The sequence below is a fragment of the Wyeomyia smithii genome, chromosome 2 (assembly GCF_029784165.1).
Source record: "Wyeomyia smithii strain HCP4-BCI-WySm-NY-G18 chromosome 2, ASM2978416v1, whole genome shotgun sequence".
Lineage (NCBI taxonomy): Eukaryota > Metazoa > Arthropoda > Insecta > Diptera > Culicidae > Wyeomyia > Wyeomyia smithii.
This window is the reverse complement of record NC_073695.1, coordinates 70,954,800-70,965,424: the sequence shown is the minus strand read 5'-3', so window position 1 is coordinate 70,965,424 and position 10,625 is coordinate 70,954,800. Positions and strand designations below refer to the sequence as shown.

The 10,625-nt window shown below is 43.9% G+C and overlaps 1 protein-coding gene across 3 annotated transcripts in view; it reads left to right on the top strand.

The window, feature by feature from the left end:
• Positions 1–7,375, top strand: part of LOC129723314 (purine nucleoside phosphorylase) — a 36,049-nt gene extending 28,674 nt beyond the window's left edge. For all 3 annotated transcript variants that reach the window (XM_055677465.1, XM_055677464.1, XM_055677463.1), the window contains exons 2-3: positions 6,234–6,507; positions 6,569–7,375. In XM_055677465.1, coding sequence (XP_055533440.1) covers positions 6,247–6,507; positions 6,569–7,150 — 843 coding nt within the window. In that variant the 5' untranslated portion in view covers positions 6,234–6,246 and the 3' untranslated portion in view covers positions 7,151–7,375. The remainder of the gene's footprint in view (positions 1–6,233; positions 6,508–6,568) is intronic.
• Positions 7,376–10,625: the final 3,250 nt, after the last annotated feature.

The following is a 10,625-nucleotide window of genomic DNA, read 5'->3' as shown; positions in this document are numbered from 1 at the left end:
CATGGCAGAAGATAGAGTTGGTCAGCAGCCGCAACCGGAAATTCAAGATATGATATTCAAGATGGCCCAACTTTTACAGCAGATGGCGGCCCAACAGCAGCAGCCTCAGTATCAAACCCCGGAGCAGATTTTGGAGTTCCTCTCATCGAACATCACCGACTAAGAAAACAGAGTTACGTTCAGACGCTGGTTTAACCGGTACCAGGAACTCTTCTTGAACGATGCAGGCCAGCTGAATGATGCGGCAAAGGTAGTCTACTTCTCCGGAAGCTGGACACTCATTCGCACAGCCGCCATCTCAACCTTCCCAAGGACGTGAAGTTTGAAAACACAGTCAAGATTCTCAATGGAATATTCGGCCATCAAACGTCAACGTTCCGGAAGCGGTTCATGTACCTTTTCACGATTGTTGTTAACCATCTGCCGATGAACATTCAGCAAGCAGAGAGCACTCAACCGCAGTTCAACCATTGTTGACCTCAGCCAGGTTTTCACCCGAAGTAATGTGCTGAACCTCAATTCCTCAATTTCGCTCACAAAATTCTCTCCCGTATCCTGTTCCAGCGACTGAGGCCGTTGCAGGAGGCCTTTGTTGGAGAATACCAATGCGGTTTTCGAGTGGGGCGATCTACAACGGACCAGATGTTCACCTTGAGACAGATTCTCGACAAGTTTCGAAAACACAGACACAGACAATGCAGACACATCATCTGTTTATAGACTTTCGAGCGGCGTACGATACAGTGAAACGCAACGAGCTGTGGCAAATAATGCTAGAACATGGTTTCCCAACTAAACTGATTAAACTGATACGTGCGACGCTCGACGGTTTCACATCATGCGTCAGGACAGCGGGCGAATTTTCGGACGCGTTTGTGACGTTAGATGGTCTGAAGCAAGATGACGGGCTCTCGAACTTGCTGTTCAACATAGCTTTGGAAGGTGCGATACGAAGGGCAGGTGTGCAGAGGAGCGGCACCATCATCACTAAGTCTCACTGGGCTTTGCGGACGACATTGATATAATTGGTGTTAACCGTAGAGCAGTTGAGGAGGCCTTTACGGCTCTCAAAAGGGAAGCTGCGAGAATTGGACTCACCATAAACACTGCCAAAACGAAGTACATGGTGGCTGGCAGAGAGCGTGGTAGTTCTACGGGTGTTGGTGCTGCGGTGGAGATGGATGGGGATACTTTCGAAGTGGTCGACGAATTTATTTATCTTGGTACTCTCGTGACATGTGACAACGAGGTGAGCCGCGAGGTGAAGAGGCGGATTGCGGCGACAAATAGGGCTTATCACGGATTGCGTAGCCAGCTTAGGTCCCGTAGCCTACAGATCCGTACGAAATTTGCGCTCTATAGGACTCTGATCCTCCCCGTGGTGCTCTACGGACATGAATTGGGACGTGGAAGGAGGCCGATCGACGAGCGCTTGGGGTCTTCGAGCGTAGAATCCTGCGATCAATACTCGGAGGCAAACTAGAGAACGGGGTCTGGCGCAGGCGCATGAATCACGAGCTGTACGAAGTATACAAACACGCTGATATTGTCAAGCTGATGAAACACGGCAGGTTACAGTGGGCTGTCCATGTAGCACGGATGGCGGATGAGCGACCGGCAAAGATAATATTTAGTAGAAAACCGGATAGAGGTCGACGACTTCGAGGCAGACCGCGCATGCGCTGGATGTGTGCTGTCGACGAGGATGCCAGAGCGGGTGTAAGGGGAGACTGGAGAGTAGCAGCCCAAGACTGAGTTTTGTGGAGACGTATTCTGGATTCGTCATAGGATCTTAATGATCTGTCGCCATACAAGTAAAGTAAGTAAGTAATGTGCTGAACGGGCTTACGGCTAGCAGGTCTATAAGATCCAGCTCTTCCAAGTTCTTAAGGTCTGCTCTCATGCTGCTGCAATTTTGATACAAAACTTCCACCTCTCCAACAAAATTGTCAACTTCGTAAAAAATTACGAAACTTTCGGTTTTACGCTTGAACTCTTCCAACGGAATGCGTATTACGTTAGCGGGATGCAGCAAGGACAACGCGTAGGCAGGTGCACTCTCTGCACCGAACCGTGTTTACAGTTAGGTTACAAGAGAATCAAGGTAACGAATTGTCACAGCTCGGCTCTAATACTCCAAGCTAGTTGATGCAGGCGGATTTGCCCGGTACTTTTGCCGCTGCAATGTCCTTGATGGATCAACTGAAAAACCTGTGCAATTCTACGCAACATAGGGCAAGCATTCCAATCAATTATTTTTGATCTGGCTCATACTTTACACAGATGTTTCTATGGGCTAAAGATGTCGTTTTGTGCTATAAGAGTTATTAAAAACAAAATTGTGCACTAATGTCAACAACTAGAGGGGGGGGGGATCAACGATACCCCCTGCCACCCTCTGGTTACGCCTATATTAAAAGCCATATGTCTTAGTATATTATGGAAATAATAGCATGCGCAATCTTATCTCACTGGTGCGTTATGTACGTTTCTCCCCTACACGAAGTGAGAAGCACTTGAAGTCTCACTATCACTTAATTTCTATTGCGGGGCAATTGCACGGAACAGCCAAAACTCAGTCCTCCGAAGGAAGAAGCGCCAGCTCGAGGACCAAGATCGCGTAGCGATGGAAGAGCTGTACCAAGCTAACGACACTCGGAAGTTCTACGAGAAGCTGAACAGCTCCCGCAAAGGCTTTGTGCCGCAAGCCGATATGTGCAGGAGCTTGGACGGCAACCTCCTAACAGACGAGTGTGAGGTGATCGAAAGGTGGAGGCAGCACTTCGACGAGCATCTAAACGGCGATGCAGTAGAGCGCGAGGACGGTATGGCAATTGATCTTGGTGCACGAGCAGAAGACATCAGAATTCCAGCCCCCGATCTTCTGGAGGTGGAGGAGGAGATTGGTCGGCTGAAAAACAATAAAGCTGCTGGAGTGGACCAACTTCCCAGCGAGCTATTGAAATACGGTGGAGAAACACTGCTCATTGTTAAGGTTTGGGAAGAAGAACGAGTACCGGAGGAGTGGATGGAGGGTATTGTGTGTCCCATCTACAAAAAGGGCGACAAACTGGAGTGCTGCAATTACCGGGCAATCACTCTGTTGAACGCCGCCTACAAGGTACTCTCCCAAATACTTTGCCGTCGACTATCACCATTTGCGAAGCAGTTCGTGGGGCACTACCAGGCGGGATTTATGGGTGCCCGCGCCACCACGGATCAGATATTCGCGGTTCGGCAGGTTACGCAGAAATGCCGCGAATATAACGTGCCCACACATCATTTGTTCATCGATTTCAAATCGGCGTACGACACAATCGATCGGGACAAGCTATGGCAAATTATGCACGACTACGGATTTCCGGACAAACTGACGCGGTTGGTCAAAGCGACGATGGATCGAGTGATGTGTGTAGTTCGAGTTTCGGGGGCGCTCTCGAGCCCCTTCGAAACCCGAAGAGGTCTAAGGCAAGGTGATGGTCTCTCGTGCCTACTGTTTAACATTGCCCTGGAAGGTGTCATTAGAAGAGCGGGGATTAACACGAGTGGCACGATATTCCAAAAGTCGGTTCAACTGTTTGGTTTCGCCGACGCTATTGACATTGTGGCTCGGACCTTTGTGAAGATGGCGGATACGTACATCGGACTAAAGGCTGAAGCCAAACGGATTGGACTGGTCATCAATGCATCGAAGACGAAGTACATGAAAGGAAGGGGTTCACGAGAGGACAGTGCTAACCTCCCACCTCGAGTTCAAATTGGTGGTGATGAAATCGAGGTGGTTGATGAGTTCGTGTATCTGGGCTCACTGGTAACTGCCGACAACGATACCAGCAGAAAAATTCAACGGCGCAATATGGCAGGAAATCGTGCATACTTTGGTCTCCGGAGGACGCTCCGATCGAGTAGAATTCGTCGCCGCACCAAGTTAACCATCTACAAGACGCTGATCAGACCGGTAGTCCTCTACGGGCATGAGACATGGACTATGCTTGTGGAGGACCAACGCGCCCTTGCGGTCTTCGAGCGGAAGGTGTTGCGTACCATCTTCGGTGGACTGTAGATGGAAAACGGAGTGTGGAGAAGGCGAATGAACCACGAACTGCAGGAGCTGCTTGGGGAGCCATCTATCGTTCACACCGCTAAGATAGGCAGGTTGCGGTGGGCTGGGCATGTTGTAAGGATGTCAGACGACAGCCCGGTAAAGATGGTTCTTGAAACCAATCCGTCAGGGACGAGACGGAGATGTGCACAGCGGGCAAGGTGGATCGATCAGGTGGAAGACGACCTGCGGACCCTACGCAGACTGCTGAGCTGGCGAACTGCAGCCATGGACCGAGTGGAATGGAGACGACTCTTACGTACAGCAAAGGCCACACCACGGCTTGGGACTGTTTAGTAAGTAAGTAAGGGGCAATTGCACGGAAACAGGTAAGCGTATTCAGTTCACTTTTTCCGTGATTTTGTGAAAATTTGTTGTTTCATTCGCGCCTTCTTCGCAAACGTCGGCTCGATGAGATGAATAATGAAACAAAGACCGTTAATCATACTCAAAAATACATGTTTTCGTTTGTTTTGAGCTATTAATTAAATCTTGTGAAAATTAGCGTTGTAGTGTTAGCCTTTCCCAATAAGCGGCGCTAATATCTTTGGCTAGTGGATTAGCGAATAGCGGTTCCCGTAACGGCAAATGAATCTAGTGGTTCAACATGAAATGATAAAGCACAACTGAACGTGATGTTTGACACAACTCACGTGTGGGTAGCAAAAGCTCAACATCAGCAGATGATAGACGAATGGAATGTAGTAACTATGAGAAAAATTATGTTGCCCTAACCTGACATTCCTTCGATTTATTGTCCAGCAATAGGAAACTTGTACACAAAGAAAGAATGTTGCACACCAGCAGTAGGCGCATGCGAAGCGTCTCCTGGATGCTGATTAACGAAGGTATGGAAGGTTACAACCAGTACCGAAAGAGGCTCGACCACAGTAATCTGCTACTGTCGATCTATTCGGCTGACGCTGATCCATCACATTTACGAGAAAAGATAAGAAAAACCGATTAATCACCTGCCGATGGTCAGAGGGTGCAACTTGTTCATATAGAACACAACACAACAGTCAATAGGCAATAACACTTATCAACGAATACAGTAAAAAAGTGTAATCGTGAACAGACCAATCGTCCGAGAAAGTAATTTAGATTGACCCCTTGAGGCAAAGGAGCTGCAGTTAATTGCGTGGCCAAATGATAAGGCAGTTTTTTTCTTTTTCACTGGTACTGAAGGGATCAACTTGAATCGAGATTCAAGTCCGTGTTGGCCTGTTTTGAAATTTGGACTCATAACATTCATCTGTGACAATGAAAACACTGGTCATAATTTTGTTTTTTTTTTGTCTAATTAAAGATTCAGTATTTATAATACATTATGTAAACATCATTTTCCGTTCAGTTAGATGTAAGCACGAATACTTAGTCAATCTTTGTTAACCTATGCTCGCTTCACTCTAATCTTGGTGGCGGCATAGAAAGAAATTGATAAGAAGGTATCTGCGCGTTTCAATTTATGCGCAATTGACCAATTTATGAGTTGTACTTGTTACCAACTACTTCCGTCGGCTCGTAAAAACCGTCGTTATGGGTTAAAGTATTAAGATCATCTCGCATACGCATTGCCTGGATTTGCAGCTGTGCGTACGCGGATGGATTTGGATTGGTTTCAAAGCAGGATTCGAATTCTGCTTCATAACTGCTTATAACTTTTATCTTTTGGGAAAATTAATCAGGCTTTCTACAAAAAAAGTCAATCCGAAAAAACGATGAAAAAATGAAACGATTGCGTGTTGCCTAAAACGATGGAAAATTGCTAGCTACTGTGAGAAAATAATAATTTATTATTAAATATTGTTAGTTCGGTTTACATCAGAAGTTGCAATATTTGAAGAACAGAGTCACCGAAAACATTCACGAAATTCCTACCCATATTAATTTGCACATCCTTAGAGATGCTCTGTCTGCAATGGAATTCTATAAACGTGAGAAACTCAGCGTTATCAGACGTACATTACTTCATATAGAAACTGAATCATGCGACTATATTGCTGATAATTACATAATAGTGTTGAGATGCAAATAACCGCATTATAATCACGTGCTTGACACGTTAATCGAGTCTCTCTGGCTAGTTTACTGCGTACTAACACACGTTTGTCTTGTCGTTCTATTTCAGGTACACCTATGACATGCTACAGGAAATCGCTAACCACTTACTGGATCGTACGAAGCTCCGGCCTAAGATCGGTATTATCTTGGGCACCGGACTGGGTTCCTTGGCTAATCAGGTGACCGACGCAGATTACATTGACTACCAGACGATTCCACACTTCCCCGTATCTACAGTGGAAGGTCACGTGGGCCAACTGATCTTCGGTTATCTCAAGGGCGTTCCTGTTATGTGTATGCAGGGGCGGTTTCACTACTATGAAGGTTACCCACTTGCGAAGGTCAGTTTTGTTTAGCGCAGTATGACTCGATTCATAACTCGTTATGTTTATTTATTTCCAGTGCTCAATGCCAGTACGCGTGATGAAACTGGTTGGCTGTAGTCATCTGATCGCTACCAACGCCGCTGGCGGTATCAATCCGAACTATCAAGTAGGTGATATTATGCTAATGAAGGATCACATCAACATTATGGGTTTTGCCGGTAACAACCCTCTGCAAGGTCCAAACGATTCTCGTTTTGGACCACGATTCCCTAACATGCTCAACGCCTATGACAGCGCACTGCTTAAGAAAGCTAAACAAATCGGACAAGATATTGGTATGGAGAACAACCTGCACGAAGGGGTGTACATTTGTTTGGGAGGCCCCAATTTTGAAACAGTAGCCGAGTTGAAAATGTTGCGCGTTTGGGGTGTGGACGCCGTTGGGATGTCCACGGTGCATGAAATCACTACCGCTCGACACTGCGGAATGACTTGCTTTGCGTTCAGCCTGATCACGAATCTCTGCATTCCAGAGTACAACGAAGAGGAAGAGCCCTGCCATGAAGACATCGTCGGTATTGGCCGGATGCGAGAGTCTACACTGACCGAATTGGTGCAGCGGATGGCCAAGCATATTCACATGGAGCTGAAGCAGTGAACGATGGTTCTCTTCAAAAAGAGTACCGAGAAAGACAAGTGTTGTTGATTAGGGTAATTTTTTTAAATTTCATCGAAAACTGACAAATTTTCGTCTATCTTATGTCTTTATGAGTTAGATTAAGAGAATGAATTTTATTTTATTTCGTACAACACTACTGTTAATTGTAAAATAATATACGTAACGTATTTACACCGAAGAATATATTATTATTATGTACGAAAATTTGTAATTGTAATTCATCAGTCCTCACCCTGGCAGACCAGCGCCCCCTTTCTGCACTACTAAGCCTATCCGTTATCTCAAGGTTTGCAGGTGACGAGATATGCGCTAGACCGTATAGCGCACCGGTTTCTTCCGCTAGTAGGCACAGACTTTTAACCTGTCCCGCTAGCACATTGCGATTCAGAGGTGGTTTCGTTCGTTCGATAAATATCGTTATTAATTGATCGCGACAAAATATCATAACTATTCGCAATCAATATCTGGATCATACGCGATGTATACCTTCTTAAGAACCACATCTACTGAAGTGTGTTTGCTTTTTTGCAGGTATTCGAGCCGTATAGTTAATGACCTCCACGCGCGTCATTTATAAAGATTCGCGGAGTTGATAAAAAACATACCCACCGCTCGTATTCGTAATTCGCGAGCCTCGTGCGCATCATCATTCGATTCCATCACTTGCCACGGAGAAATAACACCAACCTTCATCTCCGTCGCAGAGTAACGATGCAGGGATAAGCTTAGTCTTGGTATGACCGTTCAGCCGAAGATTGCCTGTTAGTTGCTTTTATAGAAGCGTCAAGCGTGTCGTGAATCGAGTTCGGTTGATAAATATCGTGATTGATTTCGCGTCTTCCGAAGTGCGTTTGCTTTCTCGAGATAAATGTTTAAACATTTGGATTCATCGGGTGGTGGATGGTTGACGCGCGCCGCTCGTATATATTCGCTGTGATTGACATTAAAGATACTTCGTTCGCCTTCGTAATTCGCTAACTTCCCGCGCAACCTATGTTCGATTTCGTCACTTACCGCGGTGATACAACCTTTCCTTTCCGTAACAGTCGTGGAGATGCAGAGGTAAACTCGGTCTCTGACAACAACGGCTGTTACACTTCCTTCCTTACAACATCCTTCTTACCCTAACGATCGTAAGGACGTGGCCAGCGCCGTTATCGATCTATACGAAGCGGTAGTTATTGAATTGTTGTACACTGAAGATGGCAAACTAATCCCAAGTAGTCATTTACGTGGTTCCTTGTGTAACTTCACTAGCTCAGATCGATCACGGAGCAGCAACTACGAAATGTGCGGTCGTACAAGCTCAATCTTTTTAAAGTATATTCGTTTTGTAAATCACACATTTTTCCAAACATTGGAGAGTATCAAACTTGTCAAGCAGTACCTATATTTAGATTTCGGTACCTAGAAACAATACTCGTAGATCATCCTGCTTTCTTGCTTGCTTTATTTTTCCAGAAGAAGAAAATAAGCCCTTTGGTTTGCGCGTGTTGTACAGATACTCGTGTGAAAAAAAAAATCGATGGCGCGAAACCAACCTGGTGGCATCACTGACGTTTATGTAAATACAAAACAAGTGAAGCTAGCATTAGCTGGATCACTGGATCAATTTTACATGCAATTTGACAGCTGATTCATCGAAACACGAAAAAAAGTATTGTACATACGTGCATACACAGTCGGTGTTCAGCGGCAGTGTGCTTAGCGTTGCATCTTGTAGAATGTACACTACGTTTATTCTTGCCGATTGCGAACGACGGTGTTTCTTGCAGGCAGCTGAAATCGCGCGATGATTAAGGGAATAACATCTCAATGTATAGCATATCGCTAAACTAATCCAGAGTTTTTTTAAATAATTAAATAGATTCAAACGCTTAACTCAGAACAACTTCGCTCGTCACGCTTACACTGTGTGCACAAACCTTCAAAAACATAAATGAAACTAGCGCCACTGTCTTCTACGCAGCTTCAGGAAACAATGCGATGCCACCGGGTTGCGCGAAACGAAGACAACAAATCAGCCTGATTACACTCTTTGTCTAATGGTCAAATATTTGACCTTCTGACATAATGGTCAAATTTATTTGACATCATGGTTGTTGTTTGCCCGTTTTTGCCCCATGTTAAAATTGGAGAGTGACAAATAATTATCTTTGACCAAATTTTTATCTGTCAAAAAGCGACAAATATTTGACGCTCGGTCAAAGAGTGTACTACAGGCTTAAAGGCTGGATTACACTCTTTGACCAAGCGTTGAATATTTGTCACTGTTTGACAGATAAAAATTTGGTCAAAGATAATTGTTTGTCACTCTCCAATTTTTATATGTGGCAAATACGGGCAAACATCAATCATAATGTCAAATAAATTTGACCATTTTGTCAGAAGTAGGGTGGTCGGTATTACCGCTTTTCGAAAAACCGATATTTCGGTATTCACAAAAATAAAAACCGGTAAAAAACCGGTATTTTTATTTTTTTCGGATTAATACAAACCAGAGGTGACTCGTGGTCTTTAAACCTACTTTTTCAACTACAAAATTCTTAAAATCATAGTTTGGTGAAGTAATGATGATTGTCCACGAAAAAAAAAACAAACGCATGTCATTCTTTCTGTACTAGGTATTCAAAATAAAACTGGAAAATAATTTAAGATATACACTCAAAATATTTTTCACGTTATGATTACCGGAAAAGTTATGTGAATATTTTCCACTGTCGCTTTCACGTAGATTTTACGTGATTGTCATTTGAGTTCATCATGATCTGGTGAGATGATTTATCCTGTGAATATTATTCAGTAGACATATGCGTTTCATGTGATTTTCACGTAGAATTTAACTACCGGCAAAGTGAAAAGCATTTGATTAACGGATAGCTACTACGTTTTATAAAACGTATTAATTTCGATTGTGGTTTCCCAAATTCTTAAGAGAGAAATTAGATTTCAGAATTTTTTGAAATATGTTGCTAGATAGATCGCACGGGCATGCACAATTTCCAATTCGAAAATGGATTGAACGACATAAAAACTGACAAATATTAAGACATTCACCGTCTATAATTACTGTTAGCTGCTACTGTTTATGTTCAGGTAACTCGTGGATCTTTGAACTGAATCTGTACAAAATCTGTAAGCTAAAGATTCCATGTCGAATTATGGTTTTTCCTAAATCTCACTCATTGGCAAGTCATCGATGAAATCAATTTTATGTTCAGAGACCGAATTACACAACAGCTTCGCCATTTTGATTCTTGTATATTTTCGCACGGAGAGTTCATTCTGTTTGACTTTGCCAAGTTCACGTAGATACTACGTGATAAAACATAGTAAGCATGTGATTTTCACGTAGATGTTATGTTTGTCACATAAATCATGAAAACTGACAGAAAATGAATAAGTACAGGAAATTTCACGTAACAATAACGTGAAAAATATTTTGAGTGTAGGG